At 37.4% G+C, this 21,153-nt stretch overlaps 2 protein-coding genes across 15 annotated transcripts in view; one reads left to right on the plus strand and one right to left on the minus strand.

Annotated features, from left to right (window-relative positions):
• Positions 1-1,447: 1,447 nt before the first annotated feature.
• On the plus strand, positions 1,448-10,048 carry LOC148842742 (uncharacterized). Of its 3 annotated transcripts, none has more exons than XM_088959141.1 (13): positions 1,448-1,645; positions 3,190-3,390; positions 5,487-5,560; positions 6,137-6,296; positions 6,455-6,479; positions 6,646-6,735; positions 7,030-7,201; positions 7,292-7,365; positions 7,846-7,915; positions 8,490-8,561; positions 8,640-8,773; positions 9,476-9,549; positions 9,653-10,048. In XM_088959141.1, exons 2-13 carry the CDS (start codon positions 3,201-3,203, stop codon positions 9,709-9,711), a joined length of 1,194 nt encoding a protein of 397 aa, XP_088815267.1. In that variant the 5' UTR covers positions 1,448-1,645; positions 3,190-3,200; the 3' UTR covers positions 9,712-10,048. The 3 variants fall into 3 exon arrangements, with proteins under 3 accessions (XP_088815267.1, XP_088815265.1, XP_088815266.1); XM_088959139.1 differs by lacking the exon at positions 1,448-1,645 and adding an exon at positions 2,460-2,861; XM_088959140.1 differs by lacking the exon at positions 1,448-1,645 and adding an exon at positions 2,638-2,996.
• Positions 10,049-16,480: 6,432 nt separating this feature from the next.
• Positions 16,481-21,153, minus strand: part of LOC148842743 (uncharacterized) — a 34,822-nt gene continuing 30,149 nt past the window's right edge. For 9 of the 12 annotated variants that reach the window (XM_088956421.1, XM_088956418.1, XM_088956422.1 and 6 more), the window contains 3 exons: positions 17,624-17,771; positions 17,459-17,504; positions 16,481-17,259 (listed from right to left, as the gene is read on the minus strand). In XM_088956421.1, the coding sequence (XP_088812547.1) occupies positions 17,121-17,259; positions 17,459-17,504; positions 17,624-17,771 (333 nt within the window). In that variant the 3' untranslated portion in view covers positions 16,481-17,120. The remainder of the gene's footprint in view (positions 17,260-17,458; positions 17,505-17,623; positions 17,772-21,153) is intronic. The other 3 variants (XM_088956423.1, XM_088956424.1, XM_088956430.1) reach the window with 2 other exon arrangements.

The following is a 21,153-nucleotide window of genomic DNA, read 5'->3' on the forward strand; positions in this document are numbered from 1 at the left end:
CCATGTTCTTACCATTAGGTTATGTTTGGTTTGATAGAAATTAAGATGGCTTGTGGTTCTATCGTCACTTATTTGCAAAATAACGTTAATTTATTGCATTTATTCTGAATTATTATTTAGTAAATCATTTATTAAATAAACATTTGTTTAGGTCAGTTACCAAAAAAATATATTTTTAGATTTATGTAAGAACCAACCATTGAGAAAAACTTTATTTTAATGTTTCTCCCAATATTAAAGCATTTTTTTACTGTTTAGCTTATGTGGCACCTAATGGCGTATAATGCTGCCTAATCGTCAAACAATATATCGCTAATTAACAACTTTTCTCATTTTCCAAGATAAATCCATACAAAATGTTTATTAAAGCAGCGTTTGGCATTGATGTCGTTGCCTCAGAAAACAGCTCCACATTGGTGCCACCAAGAAATTCAGACTTGTTTGGGACCATTGCTCCAGAAAATACAAAGAAAATGGCCATGCCTTAGAATTCGGGAAGGCGTTGTCTGAGATAACACCAAACTTGGCGTTTTCTCATTTTTGAAACTGTTGCATCCAATGGTTCAATGGCGTGGCACCAATGTGGCATCAGCTGAAGCATTAGATAATGTAGACCTATGCTGAAACTAGGTATACGGCACTGATACCAAATAAAATCAGTGCTATTTCCCCAGAAAACATCCTATGTAGCAGCATCGATGCCAAACCAAAAAAAAAAGAATTGTTTCCTCAGAAAACGGTGCAACAGATCCTCATCCATACAACACTGTTTTCGAAAAAAATGGCTCTGAATCTATGGCATCAATGCCAAATACCTGCTAAATAAAGGACCATACAATACTAAACATCCCCTAAGTGAATTCCCTCAACTCTCTTATTTCCTATCAAACCAAACACAGCCTTAATAGCTTATTTTGACAGTTCAATTTATCAAGACGCTAGTCAAACAACACTGGCTCTGATCTGGTTGACAACCTGTACATTTAAGCCCAAGCCCAAAACAAAGCGGGCCTGGGTGGGCCTTGGTTTACCCCCAAATCGGTGGGCGTTTGCCGTTTGGGGATCTGTCATGTACTCATCATCACTTAAAAGTTCAAAATTTCAAATCACCCTGTTTTGTTCCACATTATTAACCCTACTTTCATCACTAATTCCAAATAAGGACATAAAGGCCAACCCATTATCCATGGGCCCATGGCGTTAAGGCTTTAGATCTCTTTGGTGGGGTCCAATAAACGAAGATAGGAGGTACACAAACTGATCATCAGATTTCCCTATATAAGCCGTTGAATCGGAATCTTAATTATTCCTCCATTTCCAATCGGAAAGTTTCTGATTACTAGAGATAAACTTTTATTATTTTTTTTTCTTCAAATTTACCTTCTACGATACGCCGTTAACCCGTAGGAGGAAACAAAAGGCTTGCGGGCGGGAAAAGTGAAGGAGAAAAAAGAAAATAAAAGCCCAGAAAAGCGAAGTCCTCGTCGCTCAAAAGAGATTTAAGAACTCAAAAGAAATCATCTCTCTACGCCTGGCTTCGCTATTAAAGATCAAAGAGGTGGAGAGAGGAGCTTCCCGAACAAACTTCTTCGTTTCTCTCCACGGATCCGAAGGCTGAAACGCTGAGCTGAATCACTGTTAACAGGTACGTTCATATCAAATCTTCCTGACTCCTCGGGAAAACTTCTGTTAGAACCAATTCAACGGAATTCGATTCCGTCTCCTGGTTAAGATCAATTCTCCCTCTCCTTTTCTGATATGGAAGCTTTTGAGTTTGATCCATTTGTGAATCTGTTTTGAGATTGATTTTGCTAGTCTTCGACTGTAAAATCTGGCTCTGAACGTTAGTTTTTTCAGGTCTGAATTTACTTCTTTCTTTATTTCCATTTCTTTGTCATCGGAAAAATGGAACGACCTTCCTGTATAAGCAAATGGATCCATAGTCTTCTGCTTTTTGTGATATGCTCTCATCTATGATCAACCTTCTAACAAAAGAAGAAATGCGATAACATGCTAGACATTACTGAACCTGCATGAACATCTGATCTTTACGATTTTAAAGAGATTGTTATCTCATGTGATTCCCGTTCCTGTATAAATTAATTCTAATTCCGGTAGAATGAATGAATTAGCTATAAAACACGTTATCTTTGAGAGAGAATGTTTTACGTTTTTACTTCAGTTTTAGATAAAACTGTTGAAATAATCGGTGTAAATAACGAAATGATGGGGATATTTCGCTAGAGAGAGAGAGAATGTAGGGATTACTCTTGTGGAGGAAGGAAATACTGAAATAGTAAAGAGTCTGTTCCTGTAATCCGATATGCTTGTGGTCTTCTACACGGATACGAACTCTTTAGATTCCCTTTTTAAAACTTTAAAAAGTAGGCATTAGGTTTATAGGTTGGGTCTTGATCTGGTCCATAACTACTGTCCACGTGCCTCGTTCACCAAGATTCGAGTCCCACCATTGACTGGGCCCAAAATCAGCTTCAACTGATTGTGGATTCATTCAATGGTGGGTCCTGTGATCCACCAAAATTTTGCGAGTGTACAAGCAATAATACACCAAACGAGATGTAACACCTACCACCATCACCACCAGATATCCACCACATCTGCCTCCTTTTGATCTGGATCAGCACATGGTGTGAGCCCTTCACCCTTGCCTGAGAAGAATTCGCATGCATGGGGCTCCCCACTGATCGCGACCCACTGCACATCCCAACCGTGCATTGGGAACATATCCTCCCCAAGTACGGGAGATATTTCCATTGCACGCTGAGATGTGCATGTGGGGCGCATGTGTGATCCGAACTCACATGAGAATTGCTCCGGGGAATTTTTCTTGTATCACCAAGGTAAGGAAACTAAATGCGACGGGATTCTCTCCAAGTAAAAACTCTGCACACAATGCACGGCTCACGACTGGATGCCATGTGAGCATACTTATTGATTACATTTTATCAGTTGGATGATCCAGATGCCCAAAGCAGGTTGGGTTCACACTGATCGCCTCAGTGTTTCTAGCTTAGTTCATTCAGTGTTTCTAGTTTAGTTTAAATTGAGAAAGGTAGCTTTGGTGAAAAACTGTTTATGATGCCTTTTCAAGCAATTTGTTTTATTGGCTTCCATGGCCGTTCTTTGTGATTTATTAATTATTTACTAACAGCTTGGATATTTCCCCAGATAAAGAAGAGATGGAGAACTATGAGAGCAGTAGGAGCGAGAGGTTGGCGGAGTTGATGAAGGAGTCATGTTGTAGCCAGTTCTACATGGGTCCCAATCCCTGGATGGCCCGATACGTCTACGGCCTAATTTTTCTGCTTACGAATCTATTAGCCTGGGCGGTTCGGGATTACGGACAAAGCGCATTGACCGAAATGGAAAGTAATGCATACATCACCTCCCTTTCCTGCTTTTTTAGTGACTGTTCTTCATTTAGTTTGGTTCTGCTGATTTTAGTTCGCATAGATGCTTTTCTGATGGGAAAATTTGGTGGGTTGCCATTATTTAACAGTAAAATAAATGAGGTGTACCACCTCCGAAATGTTACAAACGAGAAGACTCCCTCTTTTACCTTTTGGAAGTTGGAATCCCACAAAGAGATTCCTTTCTTATATACAACTACCATTCCTTAGTGATATATTAGAATTCCTTTATTAAATAAATTAGAAAGAGGGAATGTTGGGACCCGGTTAGCACCTATCAAAATAATGCATTTTAGCCATAGGTTCTTTGTTTTTGAATTGTTATTTGTGCACCAATAGGTGGGTATTCCTTAAGAGACGTCTATACCAAAAATCAGCATCATCAGATCATTTTTCAACCATTTTAATCTTTGATGTGTCTATGAGCATTTGGAAAGCTCTGTAGTCGGTCCTACTGAAGGCACTCGGGATCTGTTGCTCGAGCCATTGCGCTTGCTATGTAACCAATCTATACCGAATACTGATGTTCACTCCTGATTGGTCATGCAAGTGATTCAAAGTAGAGCAAGTAGTAGATCCGGGCTCTTACGCCCATCATTGCATAGGTTTATTTTTTTTTTTTTAAGCAGGTACAAAACTTGATTACAAGCCGTTAATTGAATTCTGGGGAGGGCGTTTCATGCCTTCATGGAATGAGCGAGAATAAACTCAATTATAAAAACTATCTTTGATCATGGCAGGACTGACGCTGAGCGTCAACCTGAAAAAATAATTTTCAACTTTGATGTAATGCTGGATTGTGGATTATGGATTTGGGGGATGGGCTGTGTTGCTCTTCCCTAATAAAGAGCGAAACGTTTTTTCGTCAAAAATGATGCTCATAAATCTAGGTTCCACCATTGGTGGCTTTGGCAATAGGGGCATGAACTGAACACTTAGGTACCTATGACCATGATGTCTGCAGTACCCAGATAAAGTCGAACTTTAATCAATGGAATAATACGAAGCGATCGGATCTCTTTTTTTCTTTTCTTTTTCTGTGAACCTTATGTTCAATTTCAAAGAAATGTAGATGATGAGACATTTAAGGATCCTAGAATCATGATCATCCATTTTACTTTGAGTCTCTCGATAAGGGCCTATTGGTTGATCCTATTCGAACAGAATGCCCTTTTTAAGGGCATCATCACAAAATTACCTTTCTGAAAGGGACCCTGCACCCTCTTTTAGTTGTTCATGGAAAATCGGGAACAATTTAACTAAGTATATTATCCAAATTCCAATGAAAGAAAAAAAAAAACTACAAATCTCCTGGTCACAAAACTCTGTCTATGTCTGCCCATGACACACTGACATCTCCCTGTGCATAATATTCCCTGCACCCTCTTTTAGTTGTTCATGGGAAATCGGGAACAATTTAACTAAGTATATTATCCAAATTCCAATGAAAGAAAAAAAAAAACTACAAATCTCCTGGTCACAAAACTCTGTCTATGTCTGCCCATGACACACTGACATCTCCCTGTGCATAATATTCCCTGCACCCTCTTTTAGTTGTTCATGGGAAATCGGGAACAATTTAACTAAGTATATTATCCAAATTCCAATGAAAGAAAAAAAAAAAACTACAAATCTCCTTGTCACAAAACTCTGTCTATGTCTGCCCATGACACACTGACATCTCCCTGTGGTAGAATAGAATCTTCATGTGTGGGTGCCTTGTCATGTAGGTAGAAATGGGCAGAATTATTACGAGTAGGAGATCCAAATTCGAAAAAAAAAAAGACTATCCAAACAACTGTTCAAAAAAAGAAGGGTTATTCTATCAACACGATTAGAATCATCCGAATATATATGTACTTCTCAAATGAAAAAACGGGACCTACTCACTTTTCCTACCGCCCGCCATGAATTACAGCCACATATGTGATTGCAGTTCACAACGGGTAGAGAATCCGTAGAAAAAGTGAGTAGAAAATCTGCATTCTTCAATTTCATGTGGGGTCTTATCTGTTCTACTCGGCTAATGGAAGATGTTTTCGGATGTACGTGCAGGACTAAAAGGATGTAAAGGTGGTCGTTACTGTTTGGGTACAGAAGGCGTTCTGCGAGTTAGTCTCGGTTGTTTCGTATCCTTCATTCCTTCTACAATTAAAAGATATTTTAAAGCTGCGAACTCACAGAAATGCCCCTAATTTTTCAAAAATTACCAAAATGCGATAACTGTCTAAAAATAAGAAGTTTTGTAGATAGGATAGGAGAAACTGATCAGAATACTCGGTGAAGATTTTATACTTAATTATTCTTATTGACATTATGAGTACAAAAAAGTTAGGTCCTGTGCAACTTAAACTATGCACCTAGCCACCAATACAGCTTCTTGGCAACAAAAATGGCAAGAAAAAAACTCAAGTAATCATGGTTTGTGTCAACATGCCTCAACCAATATCCAGAAGCCAGGCAGAAGAGTCATAGGAGGTGTCCAGAAGTTCATGACTGTAAAACCTGGTATTCTCTATAGTTGAATTCCCAGTTTGGCGATCTGAAACTAAAAATAATGATGTTGCAGCACCATATCATATTGTGATGTGCCGGTGAAAGTATATTTTCAAAATCGGTGCTTCGGCAGCGTTGCACTTGTTCAACTGTGTGCAACTATTGTTACTATTCCTGTTTTCAGTAAGTGATCCTTAAATTTTAATTAGATATTCTATTTCACAATGTTTCTTTCAACGGCTGGTACAAGAAAGCTGAATGAGCGTAGTGATTCATGGCACTCTGGATGGTGGTCTGCTAAGATCCTTCTGTGTATTGCATTGCTCGTGCTCCCATTTTTTGTTCCAAATGCACTTATTCAGTTCTATGGTTAGTAATATTGCCCTAATCCATCAGCCTCCATCTCTTTATATTCTTTCTTTTGCTTATCATTCTTTCTTCTTTTAATCACAACGTGTGAAGATCTTTTAGTTTCTTGTATTATAATTTCTTATTACCACTTCACTGAAGCAGTAGTTCTGTTGCAGGGGAGATAGCACATTTTGGTGCCGGGTACACCACTCTCTTGTTAAATTGTCTTGTCTTCTCAAACCAAGTAAAATCTTATTAGAGTTTGCCTGTGAAATTGAACATATGGGCTTCTATTCACTGTCATCCAGTAACTTTTCACTAATATTGCTGAGAATCTTTCCAATTTTGTTGCAAATTATTTTCCCAGGGTCTTCCTCTTGGTTCAACTCATTAGTGTGATCAGTTTCATAACATGGCTCAATGACTGCTGTCAGTCAGACAAATATGAAGGTAGATGGTAAGGTTCTCCCTCTCCATAATATAGTCCCCTAGTCCAATTATATCTGCATTTTTTGAAGTGTATTTTCACAAGTATAGTTGAGTTGAAAAATGACCAGTTGTCAGGGATTCTTTTAAGTTTCTGGAAACTACAATAGGCTTGTAAAGAAATTATGTTAGCAAATTCTTTGAAAAGCTTAATCATGGGCGCAACTCTGTCATCAAGTCATGTTTTAGAAATATTTAAATTATATTGCTAAATTTACTTGAGATCTACCGTTTGAAATTAATCTCCTAGGATCCTCTATTGCAGCCGTATCCAGGTAATATTACTTTCAGTTGCTGCATATATTGCTTGCATGGTGGGTGTTGTTTTAATGTATATATGGTATGCACCAATGTCATCTTGCTTGCTTAACATCTTCTTCATCACCTGGACATTAGTACTTCTCCAATTAATGGCCTGTGTTTCCCTCCACCCAAAAGTAAGTTTTGGTTTTTGGAATCTACTTCCCAGTCATTTATTCATGTTCCGCAGGATTTTGCACGTATCAATAATACTTTTACTTGAACAGGTAAACGCTGGTTTCTTAACCCCAGGGTTAATGGGGCTTTATGTGGTATTTATCTGCTGGTGCGCCATTAGGAGGTATGCATTCCAACAATATTAGGCACTCCTTTGTTTGGTATACTTCAGTTAGGGTTAGTTCTAGACCATCAGTTAGCTTGATGGTCGAACCAAGGGGAATGCTACTGAAATATCAGTGGCACCATTCAAGCGATCAGCCTAAGGGAAAAAACACCAGGAACTTGTATTGAGCGAAGTGTTTCTGGTGCATTGTCCTTTTTGAATATGCAGAGACGAAAAGGCCCATTTTAGCGGCACCACTTGAGTTTCCTAAGCATTTTCCAATACTATGGAAGTGACGACACAAAAGATTCTTGCTTTTCTGCAAAACAATTGAACGTAGTACTCTTTTGCTCAATGGTACCATAGTTGCTTTTTACTTGTTCCTTTTCGAGAGAGAGCAAGAAGAATCAGCATAAAACCTAGTTTATTTATTTATTTATTTTGCTTTCTTTGTTTTTCTCCTCGTTTTAAGCTTGATTTTAATGTCCATGTTTACAGTGAACCACCAACAGAGACTTGCAACAGAAAGGCAGAAGCTGCAGCCAGGGCAGACTGGCTTACAATCATAGTAATATTCTGAATCCGCACTTCCCATGAAAACTGAGAATAGTTGCAAGCACAAAAGAAAAAGAAGATACCATCAGTAATTTGCAATAATATCCCCATCTCTACTAATTTCCAAGCAAACTGATGAGTTAATTCTGATATTCTGTTCGAAACGATTTTCAATCCTTGGAAAGACCTGGAGCTTTCGGTTTTCCCATAGGAGCAGCAATATGGTTCTTTGCCCTGCTATCTCCAAAATACCTGCATTGACTTAGATGTGGTATTAGCAAAATATTTTACCAAATTTGAGATAAATTGGAAAAGCTGCAACTGTAAAAGATATAGCTGACGACCAACAAAAGCGCCCCCCCCCCCCCCGCCAAAAAAAAAAAAAAAGAAGAAAAAAAAAACGAAAAGAAAATCCCTTGCACAAAGAAGAAAATCAATAAATGGTTATTGTTTTCAACTTGGAACTTTTATGCATTCTTTACGAGGTGGAGGTTTATATTGCCAGAATTTGTATACCATCATTTTAATACTTAGCCATCAACACTTTGATTTTTTATATCTAACGATGGATCTCAATGTGGTGGCAGAGCTTTGTTATTGCACTACTTGCAATGGTTATAGCAACATTCTCAACTGGGATAGATTCTAAATGCTTCCAGGTTCGCCCCATTCATTAACAACTTCCTGTCTAGTTCATTACACTTCCAATGAGACATATCTGACAACAACAAGTGCAGTTCAGGAAGGATGAAGTGCAGGCTGCAGACGATGTTCCATATGGTTACGGATTCTTCCATTTTGTTTTTGCCACAGGAGCCATGTACTTTGCAATGCTATTGATTGGTTGGAATGCTCACCACACCATGAAAAAGTAAGTATCCAACAGATTTCTTTTATTCAAGTTCAAAAATGTCCCACTTCCAGGTCATCAGAAGTCTAGTTTGAAGAAGAGGAACTTTTTTTAATACGTTAGCTCCTTGATCAACTTGTGCAAGCTTTTTTTTATGATAAATTGGCCAATGTCTCTTGTGGAAGGAGGATGGGTACAAGTCAACGTTACCCATTGTTGGGGAAGAAAACTATTTTCAACTCTATATTGAGGAGAAGGAAAAATAGAAAAACAAGAAACAGTTCTGTCAGTAATATATGCTCCAAAGATTTTAAATCATTTTCTTAAAAGGACAAATGGAAAATTGTCATGTGCTCTGAATCCCTTCAGAGAACTGTAATTGCTTATCTTGGTATAGGCATGGATGGAATGAACACATGCATACATGACACATAGGTATGATACCTGATCCAAAGTGGTGGCATGAGAAATGGCAATGCAATGGTTATCTATTAATCGGTTCCTGCTACCACAATGAAAACATTCAGTACTCTATAATTTCCTGCTCGCATTTAATTTGTCCCTTCCAAAACTGAGAGTTAAATTGAATGTTGAATAAGAAACAATGATCCTTTTGCTTCTTTACTTGTGTTCCTACAACTTATAAACTCAAATATGCCAAAAGGAAGAATAATTCTATCATGTTTTTCCTGGTAATCGAATAAAAATCTCTCTTCCATGCAGGTGGACAATTGACGTAGGTTGGACCAGTACCTGGGTCAGAATTGTGAATGAATGGTTAGCAGCTTGTGTCTACAGTAAGTATTGATCTAAAAGGTGCAGATGTTAGTGCACTAGAATTCTGGTTTTCTATGTCTATACCATTAGTATTATACTTATTAAAAGAAGTTTTTGTCACAGTATGGATGCTGCTTGCCCCACTTGTTTGGAAGAAGAGACAGTCAATGGAATCTACTTGAGAAGTTGGAATTTGGAAATGCATCTTAATTCTTTCCTCTTCATTGCCTTTCATTCGGTGTTTACTGCAATCAAATCAAATTAGAAGCCATTTTCTCCAGGCACTTCCTGCTCGCTCACAAGTTAAAAGAGAACCCATGCTTCCAGAGAAACACGCATATACATGTTCTCTGAATTGGTTTAATGGTCAAATGGACATAGAGATCTGCAACTTACTTGAGCTAAGCATCTTTATATTTGTAAATACACTTGGAAGCCCCAAGGTCCTGCACTGTAAAAGAGCTTAACAGTTTTCTTTCTTTGTCATTAATTAAAAGGCAGCTTATAAGTGTTCTTACATTAGCTTAGCATCCTTTCTATGTTTTTCTTTTTCTTTTTTAAACTAAGCATTCCTGCAGGTGAGGTGAAGAGTGTGCTAAGAAAGCTCCAACTTCTACTGTTGCCTATTGGAACTACAGGAGATCCATCTAGGAATTATGGTAATACATGCTAATTTCTTTCAGTTGCCACATAGATATGACAACAAATGTTATCACCAAAACACCATAATAGAGGAATTACAGAAGGGCATGCAATTTACTAGAACACGATGGATTTTAGCAAGGTAAAAGTGTAATACAAGGAGGTCCTGTTTTCCCAGGCAAGCATAGTGCTAGCTTTACATGAAGGATAGGTAATTTTATCCAATAAAACAGAAGATTTGGAGTCAACTGATGATGCCACGAGAAGTAGAGAAAATAGCAGAAAAAGGAACAAGTGTGCAAAATACAAGAATTTATATGATTTGGTAGATAGGGCTGCAAATGGATCAGATTTCATCCAATTTGAATTTGATTCAATTAAATCGGATTCAGATAACCATCTAGTCATAACCCATAATCAGATCAAGTTGGATTTGAAAATATGATCCATTCATTAATCAGGTCGACTTCAGAATTGCTTGATCCAATCCAATTATGCATATGTATACACAAAGACCATTTTTTTAGTGTTAGTTAGGTGGAACTTGAGATTTAGATAAACCTGCTTTTTCTATTTAAAATTTTTAAGTTTTGTTTTATATTAATTTTATAAATTTACACTAATTTCATACAAATTTATTGACAATCAGATGTCCAGATGCGTAAAAGAATCAAGTTCAAATTAATTGGTTGCATATGCATCAGATAGAAAGAAATTTAGGTCTATCATATTCCTATCAGATCAAATTTGAATTAAAACCCAATTTAATCTATCAAAAATAATGGATATAACCTTATCCAAATTCGGCCCTACTATAAATTACCTACAAAGATAAGCGTAATACATTCATGTCCAAGAGATTATAAGAAAAAATCCAAATGTCAATGAGCCAAAAAGGAAACCTTTTCTAATGAACAATGCTTTATCCATCAAGTAATGTCATTCACAAGAAAAAGCACACTAACATCTCATAGAAGGATCCTTACAACAAAAACCTGAAACATGAGATATGAACGGTATAAAAAAAAAAGCCAAAGGTATTAATCAGGGGATATCCAATTAGAGAACCCAAATAACTCATCACAAAAGACCTCTTATAGAAGATAAAAGCTATATACCGAATTGCTAATGAATAATATTCTAAAAGTGTGTGTTTAGAAATGTAGGACATTTTTCCTTGTATCACAAAGGAAAAACAAAAGAAACCTAGTACATTTTCGCTGAATTCAAAGCACAAATCCTAATAAACCATGTACTCATATTTTTTCTCCAATAAAAAACATGAAAACACTGATGATCATGCCATGCTAGCTTAACTTTCTCTGCACATGGAGCCCAACCGAAAATTTGCCTTTGTTCACACTCTTATAACCACCGTGTTATAGGTGGAGAAATGTGAAACCCTAGAAAAAAGGGGAAGTGAGGTCCAGGAGAGGCATGAGGGATTTTGCCAGTTTTATGGAGAGATGGGAGTAAGTGGATCTTCCTTTGATTGGAGCCAAATTCACTTGGACAAACAATCAGGAGGATGCAACCCTCGTGAAGTTAGACCGTTTTGTGGTGTCTACTGAGTGGGAGAAGTTCCCTAATCTGTCCCAAGAAGCCCTTCCGAGACCTTTATCGGATCATATTCCCATTTGCTTGGATTACGGTGGCATTCAATTCAAGCCAGCGCTTTTCAGATTCGAAAACTTGTGGCTTGAAGAGGAAGGTTTTGTGGAGCAGCTGAGAAGGTGTTTCTGTGGAAGGAACAGATAGTCATGTGTTTGGCAACAATTGAAGGCCTTAAAGGAGCAAATTAAAATCTGCAAGGACTCTTTCAAAGGGGTGGAACAGAAACTGAAAAGTTGTTTAGATACAATAGTCGAAATCGACAGAGCTAAAGAGGAGAGGCAGTTAGCTCAGGAAGAAAAAAAGGAAGAGACAAGGAGCCAAACTGGATTTCGACAAAACAGCCTATCAAGAGGAGACAAAATGGAGGCAGCGTTCCAAATGTTCCTGGTTAAGAAAGGGTGATAACAAAGCAAAGTTTTTTTCACAAATTAGCTAGTGCTAAGAGATGGGAAAATATGCTGAAAATTTTGATGAGGGGGTGATTTGGCCCACCTAGTAACTAAAGGACACGTGGATATGACCTGCCATTAGGACGATAGCTCAATAAAGAGAGCCTTGTCATCAGTTTGGGAATCCAGGTGTTCAGGCACCCGAGTATCGAAGTGACACGTAATCAACTTCAAAAGCTTTTCAGCGGACGAGATCATGCCGCGTAACAATAGGCCTTATCCTCTCTCTGCCTGGATCGAAAGGTAACGATAGACTTCATTAACGGATACATTGCTCTCCTTCTAAAGCGAAACGAAACCCATCTACGTGGATCGAGGATCCCAGAGCCGTTTTGTGAGACCCACGGCAACTCAACTATATAAGGGCATCGACCCCCAAAACCCAAGTACGTGCGATTAAGTGCATTCTAGCTCTCCTATTTCTCAAACTCTCAACTCGCATATCATAATTGCTGACTTAAGCATCGGAGCGATCTCGCTGGGTTAGTCACCCCGGTTCTCTGATCCTCTTTTTCGTTGCAATTCAAGCAACTTACTTGGCAACAGACGTCCGAACTGCCCTATACTTAGGAGCATCCAAATCTTGCACCATCAAGTTGGTTATGAATGGTGTGTTGGTGGAGGAGGTAGACTGAATGAAAAGCCATATTGTGGAGTTTTATGAGAACCTTTACAAGGAAGAGTGGGTTAACAGGACAAAACTTGATGGCCTGGAGTTTGATGGCCTCTCGGAGGAGCAAGCTGCAGATCTGGATAGAGAGTTTGAAAAAAGGGAATTTGGGAGGCTTTAAAGGAGACGGAAGGAGATAAGGCTCAAGGTCATTACATCTAACGGATTTTTTAAATCACATGATTTTTTGTTTTTTTTTCATGAAAAATATCTAGAAAAGTAATTGGATAGAATAGCTTCGACTTTTGTCAACTTATAGTATGAGAATGAAATCCGGATAAATACCAATACCTATTACAGGTAGAAAAATAGAGATCGAAACAAATAATTCTCGTGGCCCAGAATCAAGAAAAAAAAAAAAAAAGAGTTTGAGGCATTGAATAACTTGTATCCATAGAACATCTGGGATAACATAGATAATGAATAAATAGGAGTTAATATCATTCCAATTGTCATTACAAAAGTAATTAGTATTTTTTACATTAAAAGATATTTTGGAGTGGTAATTATTCTAAAAAATACTATCAGTTCTGCAACAAAGCCACTCATTCCCGGCAATGCAAGAGAAGCCATCGAGAAGCTATTGAACATCGTAAATATTTTTGGCATTGGGATAGCAATTCCTCCCATTTCATCGAGATAAACAAGATGTATTCTATCGTAACCCGTTCCTACAAAGAAAAAAAGTGCAGCACCAATAAATCTATAAGAGATTATTTGTAAAATAGCTCCATTAAGTCCCTTATCGGTTATGGAAGCAATTCCTATAATTGTAAAACCCATATGAGATACCAAGGAATAAGTTATTCACTTTTTTAAATTGCGTCGACCGGGAATCAGTGGCAGATTTTGCGAAGAGTTGGAGAGTCAAAGGTCGAGGGCAAATTGGCTTGGAATTGACTCCTGCTGCGGTTTTCTGGTACATATGGTATGGTAGGAGAGGAACGCAAGGATATTCAAGAACCAACACAGCTCCTCAGATACAGTATTTCAGAAAGTTATGGGAAAAATGTTTTCCTAATTTGCAGTAAACAATGTTTTTGAGGACAGAAATTTTAATTCCTTTTTTGCGGTTTGGAATCTTTTTGTAAATCAGGGTTTGGGGGTTTAGTTCTGTTGGTGCAGTTTTTGTAAATCCCTGTGTACAGCTCCGTGTTGTACATGTTTTGTCTTAATGAAATTCTTACTTTACCTATTTCAAAAAAAAAAAAATTAGACGCCACCTCTCTCTCTCCCTCCATGGCAAATCCCAAGGAAGATTCTCCATCTCAGAAGATGTCCTTTGCTACTATTCTCTCTCTCCGATTGCCAAACCCTCTCTACAAGTTCTGGTGATATTCCCACTTTGAAACAGGAAGAGCCTGCAGTGCGTTTCCCAAAGAAGTTCTGTATCAATCCTATGATGTTTTCAAATTGGTGTTGATAGGTAAGTGTGTATGGAAGGCCTTCTCTGCCTGAACTTAAAGATTTTATTTGTAAATCTTTTGCTCTGAAAACTGATATTTGGGTGGCTGCTTTGGATTCAAAGCACATTTTAATCTGATTCGCGAAGGAGGAGAATTATCTAAAGATGTGGTTTAGAAAAGTTTTTCGAATTAAATCTTTTTTAGTTCATCTATTCCCAACTTTGAACCTGGTTGGGAGCCTAGCAAGTGCCAATATGGATTAATCTCCCCTTCATGCCTGTCAATTCTTATGTAGAAGGATAAGATTTGCTTATATTTTGCAATGGGTTCCTACTAAGGTTCAAAGTATCAATACAATATGCCCCGAATCATATTTTTTGGTCTCGATACACCTATTTACAGGTGTTTTGAGACCCATTAATTTCAATAAAAAAAAAGACTTTAAAACATTTTCAAAAATCAAGTTTTGAAAAGAAAAAGAAAAACCAAAAAAAAAAAACATTAAGCAGTTGTTTTTTTTTACCAATACACGGGGGCGTATCGGTACTTTGAACCTTCGTTCCTAAATCAGCAAACAGCCTAGCTAAGCATTTAGCTAGACACGGGTCAATAGAGGGAATTGTTTTGGGGCAGTTGCAAAACACCTGCCCAAAAACAATTCATTATGTTGCTGATCAAAAATAAAAAATTGTGTAGAAGGATTGTTTAGATCCATTTCTCAAGCTATAGGTTTTGTACTGAAGTTTGATCCAGCCACCATCACCTTATCAAGAACAATAGCGGATAGGGTTTGTGTTATATAAGACCTTCTTAAATTACATGCCAAACAAGTCTGGATTGGATTTAGGAGTGAAGGTTCTTCGTAGAATATGAGAACCTTCCTGCATATTGTGAGACTTGCTTCAAGGTCGGTCATGCTAATGTTGATTGTAAGCATGGTAAGGAAAAAAGGATTCCACCAAGATGTCGGCTAATATTTTTACAGAAAAAGAAAAGAAAAAGAAAACAAGGGTACAACTACATCTGTTGTTTCTTAAGACTGGGTTCTGGTTCGTGATCCAAGAAAAGGGAAGGTTGTTTCTTAAGGAGACTTACCGACTTTTGATGATGTTTTAAAAACCTACATCTGTTGAGCTTTGTACAAGAAGAGAATAGGGATTCTCCTGTTATTGAAGTCCTTGAGGTTGATAAGAAAACCTGGCTTGTGTTCCGAAACGTGATCCAGATATGGCTCAAAAGGATAGCTGGAATGATGTTTGACAAAATTCCAATATAGATTCTGAGAAAAAACATGAAGTTCAAACGGTGATGAAAGGTAAAATCTCTTTATCCCCATAGTAAATCAATAGAGCCTGAATGACATGGAGTGGAATTAATGAACTGCATGGTCTCTAACTTTTCGTAAAAATTTAGAGCACATAATCATAGTTCCCCCAAAACAAGTAAAACATTAAAAAAGAGAACTGAAGACACTCATGCAAAGATCATTAATCACAATGGTGAGAATCCGATTGAGAATGGTGTTTCAAAGGAAAACGATAAACCAACTACAAAATGGGTGACAATGGAGAAAAAGAAAAAGAACCGTGGTCCAAGTTCGAAGGTCAGCAAGGAAAAACAAGGGTTATCACCCAATATACTTCTTATATTTTTGTTTTACTTAATTTTTTGGGTGGTTTTAGAGCAAATTTGCTCCTGATGTACTCTTGAGGGTGGAATGGTGAAAAGGAGAAAGAACCGTAAATCTAAAAATGTTCAACTGTTCAAGAGACGGACCAAGTTCGAAGGTCAGCGAGGAAAAACAAGGGTCTTCACCCCAGTATACTTCTTAAATTTTTGTTTAACTAAATTTTTTGGGTGGTTTTAGAGCAAATTTGCCCCTGATGTACTCTTGAGGGTGAGGTCACTTGCCACCCCCCCCCCACCTTTTATTCAAAGTCTTGCATCAATGAACTTCTTGTTCAAAGATTGAATAAAAGTTCGTGCACCTGTTAATTTTGGCAATTAGACCGCATCTGATTTACCCATATCAAGTCATATGCAAAGTTTCTTTACTGGCAAAGTCTTTACATCTAATATAGACACCAAGACCAAAAAGAAAGGTTCGAGATTTCTCTGATCCAACCACAACCACAAAAACACAATAATCTCGAAGACTACATGAAAACCATACCTATTAAAATCTTTTTTTTTATTCTTCATCAATACAAACAAGAATTCAGAGACAGCAAAAATTTAAAAATTCTCATGAACCAAGCACTTTCCATGATTGTGGAAGATTGGTGAAAGCAGCCTCATGAAAATTTGAACTTACAAAACCCCAAGACTCAACAAGAAGGGAAAAAAGGAAAAGGGAAAAAAAAAAAAAAAAAAAAACTAATACAAAGGATACAAATACTACAACCCAAATAAGCATATATAAAACACTTGGAATATGGTACTAATAACAATTAGATTTACAATAAACATCAAGACCACCAAAACCATAGAAATAACTTAAAGCAAAGGAAAAAAAGCCCCCCCCCCCTCCCCCGGTGCCACAAATCCATCCGAACTTTGAAGCACACTTCCAATCCCTCTCCATTGGTTCATATCTTCTTTTCTTCATTTCTACATGAATTTTACATTGTTGCTGACCAACCATTTAAGCCTTAAAATAGCCAAAGATGCATGCAGAAAACTTCTAATTTGGCTGGATCAGTTCAAATGGTCCTCAACCAGAATGAAACCAAATTACTCCCCATAAGTTAACAGGCTGTAACAGCAAAAAGCTGAACCTAAATGCCATCAGAAAACCTTTGGCTTTGCAGCTATCCAAATGGGTTCCCCCCTACAGAAGGAAAAGAATTTTGTCTTGCAGGTTGTGAGTATGTTCCAGTCATTAGCTGATCTTTACTTAAGGTACTAAAACCAGCTCCATCACTGCTAAATCCTCCAACTCCTTGATGTCTGCAGAATTACTTAAAGAATTAAGTTTCTTGTATAAATGTTTTGATCAATAAATTTTTTACAATGCTACAGAAAAAAAACAAAAAACAAAAGAGGAACAAACAGATAAAATTTCTCTGTCATTCCACAAGTATTCAATATGTTCTCCATAATTTAAAAGAAAAATAAATAAATAAAAGTACACCAAACAAGTACATACCCAAAAGGCAACATGTTATTAGGTGCTTGTTGCCCCATATATGTACCTGAGATGGATTAAATCAAATACAAGAAAAACTGAAGACCCAGTTTATAAACCATGGGAACATAATGAAAGAAAAAAGAACTAAAGATTATAATAAAAAAAATAGAAATATGATTTTACTTGGAAGCGTTGCTGCTGCATAAGATTGTGATTGGGGAGGCACCCAACGTGGAGGAGTACCAAGACTACCAAGGCTTGTGGTGCGCAATAGGCCAGAAGGTGGTGCCATGTGTGGCAGTGACCCTTGAAGAGATGACATTGACGGAAACTACATCATAAGAAAAAGAAATGTATAAAAGGATAAACAAATCTGTCTCAAATTCAAAGAGCATCAAAAAGACTATACAAACACATCCAGTAATCACAATATCATATTAAACAATTGAACAATCGAAACAAAATAATATAAAAACCCGAATTACTTTATACAGTATTAAACATGTTTTGTCTTTTAGTGAACAAGCCATTAAGGAGGTTGTGAACTCCTAAATGACTGGAGCTGCAATTGGTTTGGTTACAATAGCCTTTATTATCAGTAAAACAAGGCAGAAAAAATGGAGGAAGAGAGAAGGGAGAGAAGGGAGGGGAGAAGAGAAAATAAAGATTGGAGACCGAAAAAGAGTGCTGGGACATTAAAAAGAGCAAAAAGACAACAATCCCTTGCGGCACACACTATATAAATTATTTAACAATTCTAACACTCCCCCTCAAGTTGGGACATAAGTGTCAATCACGCCCTACTTGTCACACAAATCATTGTGCCACAAGTGATGGAGGCCCTTAGTGAAGATATCTGCAAGTTGTTCTTCTGAGCTAAGCTACCATAGGGAGTGCACACTTCTCCAGTCACAAGTTTCTCCCTAATAATATGGTTGTCCACTTCAATGTGTTTTGTCCCGTCATGGAGGACTGGGTTGGCTGCAATATTGATGGCAGCTTTGTTGTCACAATAGAGTGACATGGAATGGAACTGTTAACTGCAAAGCCCAATTGACCTAACAGGTTTTTATCCACATAATTTCAGCAACTCTATGGGACATAGCTCTATACTCTGCTTCAACATTGGACCTAGCCACCACATTGTTTTTTACTTCTCCAGGTGACTAAGTTTCCTCCCACAAAAGTACAATATTCACAAGTATATTTTGTCATCTACTACCCTTGCCCAGTCAGCATCTATATACACTTCAACTTTCAAATGCCCATGCTTCTGGAATAACAAACCAGCCCCTGGGAACGTATTGAGGTATCTAAGAATCCTCTTGGGATTATGCGTAAACCAACTAAGGACACCCACAACATAAGCAATGTCAGGTTTGGTCATGGATGGATATAAAAATCTCCCTACAAGCCTCTCTGGAACTGCTTCAGATCTTTTATAGCCTCCCCCTGACTATTACTCAGGTGATGATTAGGGTCAATGGGTGAATCAATTGGCTTCACTCCTAACTTGCTTGTGTCCTCTAATAGATCTAGGACATATTTCCTTTGAGAAATAAAGAAAACTTTTGTGATCAAGCAACTTCAATCTCAAGGAAAGTAAGGGACCCAAATCCTTCACCTCGAATAGAGTAGCTAAGAATTCCTTCAACTTTTGTATTTCAATTTTCCAATCACTTGTGATGTTTTCAATTTTTTTTACTATTGAATGTATTTAGCATAACTCAATAAACCCTTTTGATGTTTTCACTTTTCACATAGGAATGTCAACAGATCAGGTTTAGTACTGGTTTGATTCAACCTAACCCAACTAGTTAAAATAGGGTTACCAAACCCAACCCACCCAACCCAGGAATAGTACCACTATTCTTAGCAAAGGCTATATTTATATTTTTTCAATGTCATTATGAGAATGGACTAGGTTTAGTGTGTGTTAGCCACATCCTGAAACCCTATTAAGATTGACACAAACCCAACCCCAATAGAATTGGGTCAAGGTGGGTTTCTCCGTGATTTAAATGGCACACCTCACATTAGCAATTTTTGTGTAGGGATTAAGAATTTAAGACCCTAACATCGACTTATTTGTGTTCGCCTTGAAGGGCTTGGTACAAAAGCAGCTCGTAGAATCAGGAATGAAAGATGTTTTACATCACATTAGCAATTTGAAGTAATGCAATTGGGACAAAAAAGGGGATTAAGGTCTTTACATGCATGAATATGTTTTATATGTTTTATTTTATTGTTAAATTTTCATTTGAATATGTTTACATGTTATGCTTATGTATTTTAGTTTTACATAATAAGTTTTTTAAAACATTTATTTTAAATTTTAAGTATATAATTAATATTATGTTTAATATTTGTTTAACTTTTGCATTTTTTTATATTTTTGCACCTTGCGGTTTTAAAACACTAAACCAACCAATATCCAAGTCCCAAATTGTGAACTCTCATATTAAAGTAATCAATTGGCCAACTCCATACCATCTTCTCATCAAACAAATTGTCATATATATGGCACCTAGACATGACCATGCAAACATGCTTAAAAAGGTGGACATGTACTAGGTCATATAGGAAGGTGTTGATGACTACATTTCCTGAGGTTCAATACATGAAAAATGGGGCAGCTATCAAGTTAATACACGCATACCATCCTGCATGTCTAGCTTGTCATGCCTTGTCTCCCACTCCCAGTCAATATGCCAAGTTTTGTTTCCTTTTTTTATTGTTAACAGTTAAAAATTTATTAATTTGTGACAGAAAGAATGATTTACATACAAAAAAAGTCAGTTTTGCATGGGCTCTCCTAAATGAACGTGTCCATGTTGGACATGCATCCAAATCCAACACTAATACAACAGATTATTAAGGGCACTTTTAGGTAACATTTCTTTCTTTTTTTTCATCTCCTAACTTATTTGACATAAATGGATGGCTAATGTACAAGATGAATGCCATTTTGTGCATCAAATGTTCTTGGTAACAATTGCAACATTTTATTCATCAAAAAAAAGAACCAATTCCAGTTCAACCCTTGTCTGGCTACTGCATCAGTGCATTGGCCAAACAACTTGGTGACCTCTATATCCAGTTGAAGGTTGTGCCCATTTCCCTTGCCAGCTGTCTCGCTTCCCTCATAATGTATCAGTATTGCCAGGAACCTTGACCCCTATTCTTGAACCAGCCCATGACTACCAAAGAATCTCCCTTTCTTTTTATAAGTAAAAGATTCTTTAAAATTTCATTAAATCAGAAAAGATAAGCAACTGTTACAAACTTCCCCAATGGAGGCACAAGATGCAGCCTCACTTGTAAAGAAAAGACAGCACAAGAATTACAGTTGAGCCCAAAACAATTGATCCCCGGTTACCCCTTGCTTAGCTAAATACCAAAGAATTCCCTTCCACCACTATGATTCTGTAATTGAGAGATTTGCCCAAGGTCAGTCCCTGTAACACTGCTAGCAACTCACCTCGTGTTGAATCCCCAAACCTAATCCTGACTCCCAACTCCAGAGAAAACTACTAAAATGGCCCCATAGCTGTTGCCAAAAAAACCCACTTATAACAGAGTTTCTTTTTGAAGCAAAGGTAACTTTTTATTGAAGAAGAAAAAAACAGAAGTACATGAGAGGATGTACTGAAGCCAAGAGTGGCTTAGCAGGATTACAAAGGCAAACAACAACAAGAAATCTCTAGAGACCC

This window comes from Nelumbo lutea, chromosome 8 (assembly GCF_056320005.1).
Source record: "Nelumbo lutea isolate HS-2025 chromosome 8, American lotus-T2T, whole genome shotgun sequence".
Lineage (NCBI taxonomy): Eukaryota > Viridiplantae > Streptophyta > Magnoliopsida > Proteales > Nelumbonaceae > Nelumbo > Nelumbo lutea.